The following is a 13,857-nucleotide window of genomic DNA, read 5'->3' on the forward strand; positions in this document are numbered from 1 at the left end:
ACACACACTGACAATTTCGGTTTCAGCCAAGTGCATCCTAAATTTGCATATACAGTATGTGAACAGAGCCTTACAATGCTAATGCTAGTTTTTTTCACCCATTTTCTTTAATTATGGTTTGTGACAAAATCATTAGATTTCAACACCCTTGTTCCTTCGTGTGACCAAATGATTTAAAAGAAACTTGTACCAAGATGAATAATGTGGCCAATAGTGACTTCTAAAAATGTTGATCACAATGGTTTCAACACTTGAGTCACTGACCCCAGAACGGAATGTGCAGATCAGGAGTTCCTGGCTTTATTGTCTACATGCTTGTTCCAAGTCAGTGTCCCAGAAAACACTAAAGTCAGACAGCAGGTATCCAAGCATTTTTTAGAAGGCCATCAATGCCAGCTAGGTTTTCTGAAATAATTAGGGAATAAAAGAAAAATTTGAGAATTTCCTTTTATTATGGGTACTTTTTGTGCTCTTTCTTTCACAGACTGAGACTACCAAGACACATATAATTCTCACTGGCACCCTGAGAAATGGATAGACTTGATTATTATGTATTTAATCAACAGTGAATATTTTTGTGAATACAGTAAAACCTTGGTTTGAGAGCGTTTTGCAAGACAAGCAAAATGTTTTAATACATTTTGCCTTGATTTACAAGCTGTCTTGCTATAAGAGTAGTGTCATGTCACAACTGAGTATAAAAGAGAAGAGAGGCGCCTCTAATGCCTCGTTTCCACTGAGCGGATCGGTTCGGTTCGGTACGGTTCGGTTCGCTTTTTTGGGTGTTTCCATTATGAAAGCGTGCCATAAAAGCGAACCGTACCGGACCATTCTGGGTCCTGCTTCAGATGTGGGGCCATAGAGAATGGAACGGTTCCATTAGGGCGGACCTACAAATACATCTCACTGATTGGTGGATGTGCTAGGCTTTTTTTCTAAACCTTGCATGGTCCCGGATGGTCCGATTTGCAGTGGAAATGCTCTGCAGAATAGACCGGTCCCATTCTAACCGCTCCATTCTTTCTGACCCGAACCGATCCGTGCAGTGGAAACAAGGCATAAGTGTAGCAATACGGTTACATTTCATGAAGGTACAACATTTAGCAACTTATTGCTCCACTTAGAGGTGCCTCTCTTCTCTTTTATACCCTGTAAGAAAAAATGCTTTGATATACATGTGCTTTGGATTACAAGCATGTTTCTGGAACAAATTATGCTCTCAAACCAAGGTTTTACTGTAGTGTCTTACATTAGAATGGTCTCCAGAGCAAACCACAAATGTCAGTTGGCATACAAAAGCATGAATCTGATGGCTGATCGTGAGCAACACCAACTTCTTATTTTCAAAAAAGAGCAAAAGCAAAGCAAAAGAGTCCAACTTCCTTTTTTTTTTATAGGGCCCTCTAGTGAGCAGAAGACATTAGCACCGCTAAACATTTTAGTATTGCATGCGAATGTCTATTCACCAATGAAGAGTCTCCCGTAAATGTGTCTGTAGTGGGGTTTGTCAGGTCTGAATGGTGAATTCACAGTATGAACAATATTTTCTAGCTGCTCTAAAAAGCTAGAAGAACAAGTACAGCCACATAACAGTCTCTTACCTGTGTCCATGTTCCATTTTGTACCAATCGCCTTCCACCTGCTCCTGCTCCAGCTCCAGCTGCCAACCCCACACCAACACCATCCTGTTAACAAAATTTCTCATTAGATTACTAGTTTCCTTCAGGTACTGTATATGTTGAGTTGATTAGCATCTTGAAATAGCGCGGTCATTTGCCCCGTAGGATCCCAACGCGCTTTGATACTAGTGCCAATTTATATACAGGATCCGATTAACTTGCCAGCATGTCTTTATATGTAAACTCAACCACTAAAATATCATAGAAGGTTTAACATGGTAATGTTATTTTGAAATGTACTTTTTCAATATTTTTGAATATGCAGCTTTCATTAACCCTTTTCCTGTCAGGCCCAGAGCTTCACTTTTAAAATCAGGTGGCCAGACCAAAGCTTTCATAGTTTGTAAAGATAACAGATTCAAACCGCTTTCCACTCCAACAATGCAAAAACGTTATATATATATATAACTCAATGTCAGGACAGCATTTAAAATTGCATGAACATCCAAGTAGGAGGTAAATGTACTGGCTTGCATTAAAGGAGATTGGAGCACCAGTTCATACGTATGCCGAATTGTTATATCCAGTGTATGAGATGTATAAAGTAACATATCAGGAAACAGATAATACTCACAGTCTCCCAGGATTGATACTGTGCCCGTGGCTTCATTTGTCCGACACTATCTCTCTCCTGAATAAAAGGTAGACAGACATTTTAATTCTGTACTAGATCCACTTATCCTGTCTGTCAGTGTTTTAATTAGAAGTCTTTTTAGATTGCTATGAACATACTGTAGGCAATACTCACTCCTTCCCACTGTTGAAACTGCGACCGAGGCAAACTACTATTAGACACCACTCTCCCAACTGCTTCTTTCACCTAAAACAAAAATAAAATAAGTTTTAATTATCTATAATGATCAGCCTCACGCAAAACTAACATGTTTGTGATTTATGGGCACTTGTGAGTTAAATCACCTGGCAACTTACACCAATTCTCTTGAATAACCTACAGTAGTGGTAAAATTTACCCCATAATTTGTTTTTAGGTCGATACTCAAAAGCCATGGTGACGGTTTCAGGCTATCCCCTGGGATTTCCTAATTTTATTTATTCTTCATTATGGGGGATTTTGAGGAAAGGTGACCCCATAATTTGAATTCTCCTGACACTAGTGGCCCAGACAGATAAGGTCATCAATTACCTTCGAATTACCAAAACCGATCCGGGGTTGCCAAGTATTATATAAAGTTACACATATTTGTAGTTTTGAATGAGGGGTTACTTTTATGTAGACATATTAGGTTTGAAATATGCAGCTTCCAAACTTGCTGTATGACTGAATTTTATGTTGTGGAATTTATATACTAGAACAGATATACAATTGCAGAAGGCATAACTGGAGAACACTATAAAATGGGAAAGAACTAGTACAAGTATAATTTGGCTGCATATCTACATGTGTCACAGGGTGACCTGCAGCCTTCCAGCTGTTGTAGAAGTACAAGCCTCGTCTTGACAGAGAAGCTGCTTCTTGCAGCTCTGTGACACCTGGAAGATCATCATTAGCTTAGGCAGCATCTGATGAACACGGCATATCTCAGCTGGACCATTTGTAGCTCTTCAGATGCTTTCAGACAACAAAGTTTCAAGATACTGAAGCATTAGGAGAATCTGCTCCATTGTTATGCTCAGTTTCCTCTAATAGAACCAGTTGGCAAGATAGGTGTAAGGCAGGTTTCGGATAGTTATGGTAATTGTTACAAACTGGCTAACTTGGCTTAGTTGTGAACTCCAGGTGGGTCTTTCCCACACTACAAGGAATGCTTGTTTCTGTCTAGGGCACATGTGGTAAACACAAGGCACACAGGCCGAATATGGCCCTCCATATTTCATGTGGCACACCCCCCTCATCTCCACATTCACCTCATCTCAGCAGTTGGCTGCAGAGGGGAGCACATTACTCCCCCACTAGATCCTGTACTTCTCCGTGCAGCTGCAAAGAGACTCATCTCTAGATACCACCCCCCCCCCTCTCTTCTAAGCCGGTGGCAGCAGAGGAGACTAGGGAACTTCTCCTACAGATTCTTTGCCTCTCTAGGCAGCCATAGCATCTCCTCGTCTCTGCCTCGCCTGGTCTCAGCATTTAGCAGACTGACAGCTGACTAGTCCTCCTCCAGACCCTGCACTAATTGTCAGCACTGCCTCGAGCTTTTCCCCAGCAGCAGCACAAGGTGAGGGGGTTCACTGTAATGTAAAGGAGGGTGGGGGGGGCAGCTCTTAAAATTTCCAAATTAGGGGGGGCTCTGGACATCTAGTCTTACAGATACAACTGGCTCTTTTTAGGGCAACCATAATGCTGCCCATGATGAAATTAGATTGGATGCCCCAGAAAATGAAGGATAATGGTTTTAGAGTACCTGCAACCAATGGAAGAGGTCATTCAGCAGGGAGGAAGCATGCAGGAGCTTTTTGTTCTCTTTGGACAAAATGAGCATTGCAGCATGGGGGAAGCCCCACAGCAAGGATCAGTATTTTCCCAGAGTTCAGCTTTATTGCTGATAAGGTCAGATAATACAGATGGATAACTGTATAAAAAAACAAAAACTTAGATATTGACTAGGGGTGCTGGCATAAAGGTCTTTAATTACATTTTCAAACACGAATAACCAAACAGCCATGCTGCTATGACTATCTGGATATTAACTTTTAAAGATTTAATCAATTAAGCTTTAGAAAAGGCATATGTGCTAGCACCTAATGTGACAATTTGGGGCTGCAACGTTGGTGTGCAATCTATGTGTAAAAAGAGATAATTAAAAAACATATATATTTGATAACACGTTATTAGCGCTCCTAAATATGTGTTTTACAAACTAGCTAATAAAATTATTTTGTGCAAGCCAACTATACTAACAGTAAATAGCAGGCACGTCTAGGAGAAGATAGAAATAAATCATGTTTTAGAGGTAAAGCTAAACTATTAAAACTTTTGAGTGGAAATTCCGTAAATTACAGATGCCACGGCTGATTGGTGCTCTTTAACTGTGCTTTGCGCTATGCAGTAACTTGTTAATCATGTCTGTTTACAGTAATTTGGTCACTTTAATTTCTGATTGGCTGGTGTAGGCTCCTGCCGTTTCCACTAGAACACCCTCTTCTGTTTTTTGTTTTTGTGATCAATTTCAGTAAGTAGAGAGATAAATTTACCTTTACGCCATAATCCATGGTACCGTTTCCAGCAGCAATCAGGGTAGCTGGGGTGGCCTGTTACATTAAAGAGAAACAAGTTCTACATGATTAATTACACAGAAGATGAAGGCTAGGCATAAGCAAAGAATTGGGGGGTAGAATTGGGGTGCTGGAGGAATGCGTTTCCTGAAGCACCCAGACTGCAACTGATATTCATTAGAAAATGATTAGCTGTCAAAAGACAGACAACAGAATCTTTTCTTCCCTCCAGGTTTTTTGAACTCGCTGTAATATGTTTATCATAGTAGAAACTGTGTGTGAAGAATTGGAAAATGTACACAGTCAATTGGAGTTGCATCATTTTGTGATGAGCTGTGTAGAGACGTGGAAAATCTATGCAGGGTGCAGTCCATCCCCTCTCCGATTGTGTAGCCGCTCCCCCACCACAAGGTCTCTGCAACTACAGTGGAACCTTGGATTACGAGCATAAGCCATTCCAGCAGAATGCTCGTAATCCAAAGTACTCGCATATCAAAGCGAGTTTCCCCATTGGAGTCAATTGAAAACTAAAATAATTTGTTCCGCATTGACTTCAATGGCATGCAATACCCGCATGTGGCCAGTGGTGGGGGGGCGCCAGAGAGCTTCGGAAACACCCGGAAAGGGCCGAGGACACCTCAGCTGAACTCAGAAAACCTCAAACCGAGTATTTCCGAGATTTTCTTAGAAATTTTCGAACAGCTCCGATTGGCGCTGTTCGGATCTGCTCCAGTGACCTCCCCCGCCCCCACCTCAGGCCAAACGCGGTATTGCACACCGCTTTGGCTCGAATCCTGCTTGTTTTGTGAGACAACACTCGCAAACCGAGTCAGGATTTTTTCAAAATACAGTGCTCGTATTGCGAAACACTCTTTAACCGCGTTACTCGTAATCCGAGGTTCTACTGTACTCTCTTAGACCCCATACACACTATGTTGTCCGATTTCCTTTAGATTTACCAAAATTATGTAGTGCAAGGGCCTGCCCGATTGCATACAAATTGAAACTATTAAGGTTTGATCTCATATTATATGGTTTTGGTAAAAAAAGCGACAGAAAATTGCATAGTGTGTATCCAGCTTTATGCAACGTTGACCTATCAGCCACACGCCTTTAGACAAGTTTTTCACTCAACAGCCTATTGACTTGAATGGTCTGCCTGATGCACGAAAAATGGGCAAAAGAAGCTCAAGTACCAGATTTTGACACTAAGCCAAGCTAATTTTTCTCATATTTTGCAAAGCAGACAATCCATGACTGATACCTGTGTTTGGGGTGCCATTAAGAAATAGTAGCACTGCAAGCACGTCACGTATTTTAGTTCACGACAACGTGAGCACAATCACGCATTTCTGCTCACATTTCCACCTATGTTCAGATGTGAAGGGAGTCTAAAATCGAATGTAAAGAAAGGACCCTTGTATCAAGAGACAAGGGTAAGACAGTAGCTATTCCATTGAAAAAGTACTGTGCTTGGGTTATCATAGAATTATTTTATTAGTTACATTTATTGTATATCAATAATTCTTCCAGACTAAAAAAGGATGTATAAGGCCGCTTTCACACTGAGGCGTTGGCGGTAAAGTGCTGCTATTTTTAGCGGCGATTTACCATAGTTTTTGAGGCACTATATGGCCACTTGCGGGGCGCTTTTAACCGGGTTAAAACCGCTGTTAAAAAAAGGGTTAAAACCGCAGGTGGTACGATGGCTCTGCCCATTGATTTCAGGGGCGCTTTTTTTCACTCTCCTGCCAGCGCACCACTCCAGTGTGAAAGTACCTGGGCTTTCACATTGGAGTGAAAGGAGAGACTCTCTCAAGGCGCTTTGCCTCAGTGTGAAAGCAGCCTAAACCCTCCAGCTTCAAAGAACACACAAAAAAACAGATTAATCTGTATAGAATATCATTTTATCTATCCATGATAACCCAACCACTGTACTTTTTATCATTGGAATAGCTACCGTTACCCTTGTCTCTTGATACAAAGGTCCTTTCTTTGTGTTTTGGTTTGGATGGCTACAATAAAGCCAGCGCTCATTAAAACTAGGTATCTTTGAAGCCTAATGCCCCGTACACACAGACGAGGAAAACCAGCAGCCGACCGACTCCTGATCAGCTCTTTCAGCCAATGGAGGAGAGTGCTGATCGGAGTGTTCTGGCAGGGGGGGGCTGTCCCTGTGTCAGAAAACAACAGCTCAGTGGGGGAGATCGCTGCTCCGACGAGAACTGACAGTTTTTTTTTTTCGGTCAACCCAATAGGTTGAATGAATAACTCAGTATGTACAAGGATTTGTCATTCTTTTTGACTAAAATCGAATAGCCTATAAACTCTAACTTACCTGAGATAGTGCACTTCCACCCTCCTCATTATACTTGATAAGAGTTTGATTTCCTTCATCATTTGGCAACATGTGCTTCTTCTTCGCAGAGCCACAGAGAAAGCACATGAGCAAACATAGTGCCACTAGCAAAGAAAACAAGAAGAGAGTCAGAAGATAAAACACCCAAGCGGTCAACAATCTCCAGGACACAAACCTTCATCATACTTACACAAGAACAGGAGCAGAGCAATAAAGATGGCTGCGATCGCCCCACCTCCCAGCTGATACGACGCTGGTGCCATCTTCTCACAGTTTATCTGGTCTGGGCAGGAGCACACTCTGATATTCAGGTTTTGGGTTTTGTAAGTGCCCTGTCTGTCGTAAATGTCAAAGGGAATAGTATAGTTGCCCTTTGTAAGGCTTTTCAGCATTATGATTTCTGCAGTATTATCTGCAAAATAAACAGATGTGACAATTATACATTGAGGTTTTATGCCCTTTTCCCAATGAAGAGACACACACTGGGCAGCAGTAGATCTGATCAAAGCTAGCCATTACTAATTTAGATAATGGAAAGGTTGGTTTAGCATCTCCCCCATTTTAGATATAAACGCTTTATAGTCTGGTTTCTTAAACCCCTCTCGCTGCCACCTCCCAGCCCTTAAAGATGTGATAAATGCTAAGAGGCTGGCATTCCAATCATGAGACTGCTGTGATTGGCAGTCACATGATTGGAAAGCTCCCAATAGCAAGTATGCATCGGGAGCTTTCCAGTACCCACCTGTGCTGGAAGCCCACCTGCCGACAGGACGCATAGGTGTACCTTCAGTGGGAACTGGTTAAAGGTTTTGTAAAGGCAATTTATTTTATTTTTTCAAATGACAAACATGTCTATACTTACCTATTCTGTGCAATGGAATTGCACAGAGCGGGCAGGAACCTCCTCTTTTTGGGTCACCCGCCGGCGCTCCTGGCCCCTCCTCTCTGTCCAGTGCCCCGCATTGGGAAGGCGCTTCCCATTGGGGCACTGGTGCATGCTCACACCCGCATCGATCCGTTGTGTCCATTGACACAAAAGGGACTCGGGCCAATGGCTACCCAAGCCCCAGCAAAGCCAGAAAGACCCGAAGGTGAGGGGAGAAACGATCTGTCGGCATGCACAGCGCTGGATTGAAGGGGCTCTCAGGTAAGTAAAGGGGGGCTGAGGAGGCCGATGCGGACATCGAAACATTTTTTATCTAAATGCAAGGAATGCATTAAATACACAAGGTGTGTGTAGAATACTTTGTCCTTCTTCCCCGCTGCAACATTTTCCATCAATTCCCTGCTGTTAAAATGATAGCCAGTAGTTGCTGTGTACAACAGCAGCTGTTACATGCCTTCTGTTTTGATACAAAGCAACATTTGTTTTACCTTGTTTCATTCATCTGCAGATCACAAGGATGAGCTTCAGTCTACATATGTCAATTAAAGTGGAACTTTAGTCGGAAATGTAAGTCCTGCTAGATGACTTTAGGCTGGCCCCTTTTCCAGGTATAGCTACAAGTGCCTATACTGTTTAATACCCAGTATTACGCTCTCACCCTGCTCTGCACATGCTCAATTCCTGTCTTTTTAGGCACTGACAACTTTGTAGAGGCCAATCTGCTGGCAGCCTTAAAGCGGGAATTAAACCCTCCTATCCTTTATAGCCAAGGAAGCTGCTTCTGTTTGATCTGCAACTGCCATGGTGCTGCACATTATCAGTTATGACCCCATAAAACAGTTTTCTAAACTGTTAGAGTTCCACCCAAAAGTGGAACTTTCGCTTATCCAATTCCTCCATCCCCTCCAGTGCCACATTTGGAACCTTTCGGTGGGGAACGGGTACATGTTAATAGTACCTTGTCCCCACTTCTGTCGGACCTTAATAAGGCAAGGTACGTCAGAAGGTCGGGCCCCCCCTTCTCCTCCCTCCTCTGCTGCCGAACAAGTAAGAGCGCATTGCGCTTTGTGCATGCGCACTAGGGACCCAGCTGTGTAGCTACAAAGGCTTCACTGTCGGGATGCCTTATCTGCAATAGTGGCGGCAACACCATATAATCAGCTGGGGTGCCAACATCGCTGGATTCCAGGCCACGCAAGTGTTCTAATATTGAAAGTCAGCAGCTACAGTAGTGTGTAGCTACGGACTTTTCATTTTTGGAGGGTATGGGCGCAACTCCACTTTAAAATCAATGATTTTACTTCTGTTTAGGGGCTCTGGGCTTAAGCAAAATGAACCCTCAGTAAGGAGGAAATGGGAGGGATGCTGGAAGCAATTTACTGCACACACTAATTTTGGTAGCATCATTATTAATGTGGAATGTATATTCAATGCTAAAGAACATTTATTACGTGTTTATGGATAAAATGTTGCCTAATGCACGTTTTTTTCTCTTTAATAAAATATTTTGCCATTTAACTCCTTATTCTCCTCCTTCCTTTACCCAATAATTTCCTGGTGTTTTTTTTTTGGTTTGTGTTGGTCAAGTTATTAATATTATCCCCTTTTTATTTTTCATACAGTGTACTCTGAAGCTACCGAATAATATCTCCTGAAGATGCCTAGAGGGTGAAACATGTAGAGAGTAGCTCTAAGGAATTTTGTTAAAGAAGAGTTATACTTGAAGCATGCTGGAATCTGGATTGTGTTTACTCTCATTTATTAATACATATTTAAAAACACATTGAAACACATTTTTTAACTCTCTCTATGGTGGTTGATATTATTTAAACTTTACATTATTTGTTTTATGGTTTGTTCATTTGTAGATGCCACATAAGAAAAAAAAAAAGATGCCACACTGAAAATAAATAAATAAAAAATTCATAAATAGCCACGCAATGCTGTGTACTACTAGAATTATAAATTTAGTGTCTTTTTAAACAAAACCAATTGTAGAATAAAATGTATACATTTTATGTACAGAATGACTTTTTTCCTAACACGGATCAAAAGTAAAAAAATATATATTTCTTTGAATTGCATAAAAATGATGTATTTTCTTTTTTTCCAAGACACTACCAAAAGAATGGCTTGTTGACTTGTTTGCATGTATTACTTTGTTACAAAGTTATTGCTGAATAAACCCAAGAAATGTTAAAATTGCCTTGGGGGTATACAGTACAGGTGTGAAAGCTGAGGCGGGTAAAGTGGAACTAAAGGGAGCTTTTACTTACCTTTAGGGCCCTTTCACACGTGTGGACGAACGGACCGTTTATTACAAGTCCGTTTACGGACTTATGTATCCCTATGGGATTGCAGACGTTAGCGGATGATGCATCCGCTAACGTCCGTAACGATCCGCGTCCGCAAAGTTCCGCTTTTTCAGACGGAAGAAAACACTATTTTTCTTCCGTCTGGCGGAACGGATCGGATGAATACGGATACACGGCCCGTATTCATCCGATTCCCCATAGGGGAGAGCAGAGCAAAGACAGGGCAGTCTCTGCACAGTGTGCGGGGACCGCCCTGTCCGCCAACAGCTCAGCGGGGATTTACGGAGGATCCCCACTGAGCCGACGGACACACACGGGGCGGATCAATACAGATCCGCTCCGTGTGAAAGGGCCCTTACTCCAACGGTCTCTGTCCCTTGCCAGCATCCTCTTCTGGTTTTCATCCATCTTTAATAACATTCCCCCACACAGGGATTGGGCCAAAGCTGTAAGACTGGATTCACACCTAGGCAGTTGAAGTGCTTTTTGCAATTTGCATATTTGCACTACAGAACGTTTTCCAATAGGAAACCATGTTAAATGGACTAGAATGTACAGACCCCCCTTCAGCACAGACCCCACCATTCAGTACAGATGGACCCCCCATTATGCACAGACCCCTCCATTCAGCATAGATGGACCCCCCATTCCACACAGACCCCTCCATTCAGCACAGACCCCTCCAATCAGCACAAAGTTTTTCACCTAAACTTGTGTCTATTGTGTTTATGTAAAACTTCAAAATATAAAGTTTGGTCAGAAAAAATAGTTGTGTGTCATGGGATTTCTTGGTGCAACATAAATAAATATACTCACCAGAGACATGCTTGACTTGCCATGTTTGAGTCATACTTTTGGAATGATCAGCCAGATCAAACTTAAACGGCCCAGCAAACGGGTCCATATCTTTGTCTGTAGCCTGAACCGTGAAAGGAGCATCGAGTTGATGATCACATCTAGACATGTAGGGTGTAGTCAGCTCCGGTGTGTTGTCATTTATATCCGAGACATACAGGGATATTGTACCAGTTCCTGTAGCTGGAGGTTCACCTGTGCAGAAGTGAATGATGAATAGAGATTTTGTCTTTTATACAATTGCAATTTAAGATCACATTTGAAAATAAACTCAATAAAACCGGATTTGTTTTTAGTGCAGTTACTAGTAGCACGCAATGAGTTGAATGCAGAACATTTATTACCTCATGCTAACCTGTCCTGCTGTCTATGCCACCAAAATCCTCTAACTTGAAGGTAAAGCGTTGCTGAAAAGTCTTCCACATTTCACACAAACATGAGATGCTGGATTTACCTGCTGCTGTGTGGTTTCAGCTGTTGACCCCTATGTCACTGCAGGACACAGGGGCTGATAATAACCACTGAAAGCAGTGAGGAGACCAGGCAACCAACACACCTGGAAGTATGCTGGATGCTGAATAGAATTCTCTGCTCTTGGCCATGCAGGACAGTGTTTACTTTGCAGGCAATTGCAGTTTTCAGCTTTTTAAAAATACCAACATATTTGCTTTAAATGATATTCATGTCCTTTACATACATTTTAGTCTTCAACACACAAACTGCAGTGTAAACGGTATCCCATACATGTTCCATAAGCTGTCTGTTCTCTAATCAGACAAAGTTAGAATTGTAGTATTCACTAAAATATGCATGCATGGGGAGTTATGTGAACATTTGATTAATGAATATTGAGTAAACCATATGCAACATTACTTAAAGCAGAACTGCACTGCATCTGTGCACCATAAACATGCTATTTAACCACTTGCCACCCAGGCCAACTTTGACACTTCGATCCTACATGTAAAAAATTTAAAAATCATAATTTTTTTTGCTAGAAAATTACTCAGAACCCCCAAACATTATATATGTTTTTTTAGCAGAGACCCTGGGGAATAAAATAGTGGACGTTGCAACTTTTTATCTCGCACGGCATTTGTGCAGTAAGTAGAAAACAGTAAAGTTAGCCCAATCTTTTTGCATAATGTGAAAGCTGAGTAGATACCCAACATGTCACGCTTTAAAATTGCGCATACTTATGGAATAGCGCCAAATAATCCCCATAGGCGACACTTTAAAAATGTTTAAAGGTTACCCGTTTACAGCTACAGAGGAGGTTTAGCCCTAGAATTATTGCTCTCACTCTATCGTTCGCAGGAATACCTCACATATGTGGTTTGAACGTCTCTTACATATGTGGGTGTGACCCAAGAATGCTTTTGCTTCTGCGTGGGGGCACTTTAAAAAAAAAGGATTGTTTATTTTACTTTTATTTTTCATTTTTTGACACGTTCTTACCTTTTTTTGATTGCTTGTAATAGGAATAGTGCGTGACAGGTCCTTTTTACAGCGAGATCTGGGGTCAATAACGCCCCACATCTCACCTCTAGGCAGGGCCTGACATCATAACATTGTGCCCGGCCTCTGAAAGATCAGAGACGTCCGGGGGCCATCTGGCCCACCGGATTCTCTATGGTAAACTTTCGGCATGCCCTGTTTTTTTCTCCCTCTCGCCGATTGTACGGGGGAAGCACCGGAGGGAGGGGTTGGGAGGGATTGTTCCCTCCCACTGCCAGTAAGAATGATCAAGTGGCTGACCAGCTGCTATGATTTTTCTTACAGTGCATGGAATCGCCGGCTCTAAAAGACGATATCTGGATGATGCCTGTAGCTGCAGGCATCATTCAGATATCCCACTCAAAGTTGAGTACATCATATGACATGGTAAATTACATTTTAGTATTCAAACTCCAATGTCTCCATGCTTTATTTTGCCTAAAAATCACGTTGAGAAACAACCCGGTAGCATTTTTGACTGTGGCAGTCTTAAGTAAGGGCAGATGATGCATGCATCATTGACATTCTGGAATCCATGCATCCATTAGCTCAGGTATAAGAAAACTCCTCCTGAAGACACCTGGGATGTAGGACACCATTTGCCTAGGCCTGGAAACCAGGAAGTAGTTGAAGAAATGTAAAACCAAAATAAATAAAAATAAAAAAGGTAATATTTGTTTTCCTATTCATTAATGCTAGCAACAAAAGGTTTAAAAATACTTCATGTTGAGAGAGTGAAGTTTGGCTTTAACTATTTTCTCGAAGAGGTAAAAAGACTCCAAGGCATTGCTTACCATCATCTATAGCATAGACCAATGCTGTGTATGTACTTCCATTAACAAAAGGCGATTCTCTGTCCAGTTCTTGCATTGTTGAAACAACTCCAGTATTTTCATCCACCTTAAACCAGCCTGCAGGATCGTGTGCCATTTTATACCTACCAAAACACATGGAAGATTCGATTTTATACTTCGAACTAGAATTGCATTTCCATCACTCCATTAACCCCCTTGGTGCCCAAAACAACACCCTTCTGTTACCACAACTTTTTTTTTTTTAAATGGGAATTTGCGTAAACTACCAACCCAGCTCAGA

General features: G+C 41.8%; 1 protein-coding gene across 2 annotated transcripts in view; it reads right to left on the reverse strand.

Annotated features, from left to right (window-relative positions):
• Positions 1-13,857, reverse strand: part of CDH26 (cadherin 26) — a 103,280-nt gene that overhangs the window by 14,269 nt on the left and 75,154 nt on the right. For both annotated transcript variants that reach the window (XM_040331341.1, XM_040331342.1), the window contains exons 10-17: positions 13,557-13,699; positions 11,227-11,460; positions 7,400-7,621; positions 7,189-7,313; positions 4,830-4,886; positions 2,428-2,499; positions 2,254-2,310; positions 1,602-1,685 (exon numbers count right to left, since the gene is read on the reverse strand). In XM_040331341.1, the coding sequence (XP_040187275.1) occupies positions 1,602-1,685; positions 2,254-2,310; positions 2,428-2,499; positions 4,830-4,886; positions 7,189-7,313; positions 7,400-7,621; positions 11,227-11,460; positions 13,557-13,699 (994 nt within the window). The remainder of the gene's footprint in view (positions 1-1,601; positions 1,686-2,253; positions 2,311-2,427; positions 2,500-4,829; positions 4,887-7,188; positions 7,314-7,399; positions 7,622-11,226; positions 11,461-13,556; positions 13,700-13,857) is intronic.

This window comes from Rana temporaria, chromosome 12 (genome assembly GCF_905171775.1).
Source record: "Rana temporaria chromosome 12, aRanTem1.1, whole genome shotgun sequence".
In the NCBI taxonomy this organism is placed as follows: domain Eukaryota; kingdom Metazoa; phylum Chordata; class Amphibia; order Anura; family Ranidae; genus Rana; species Rana temporaria.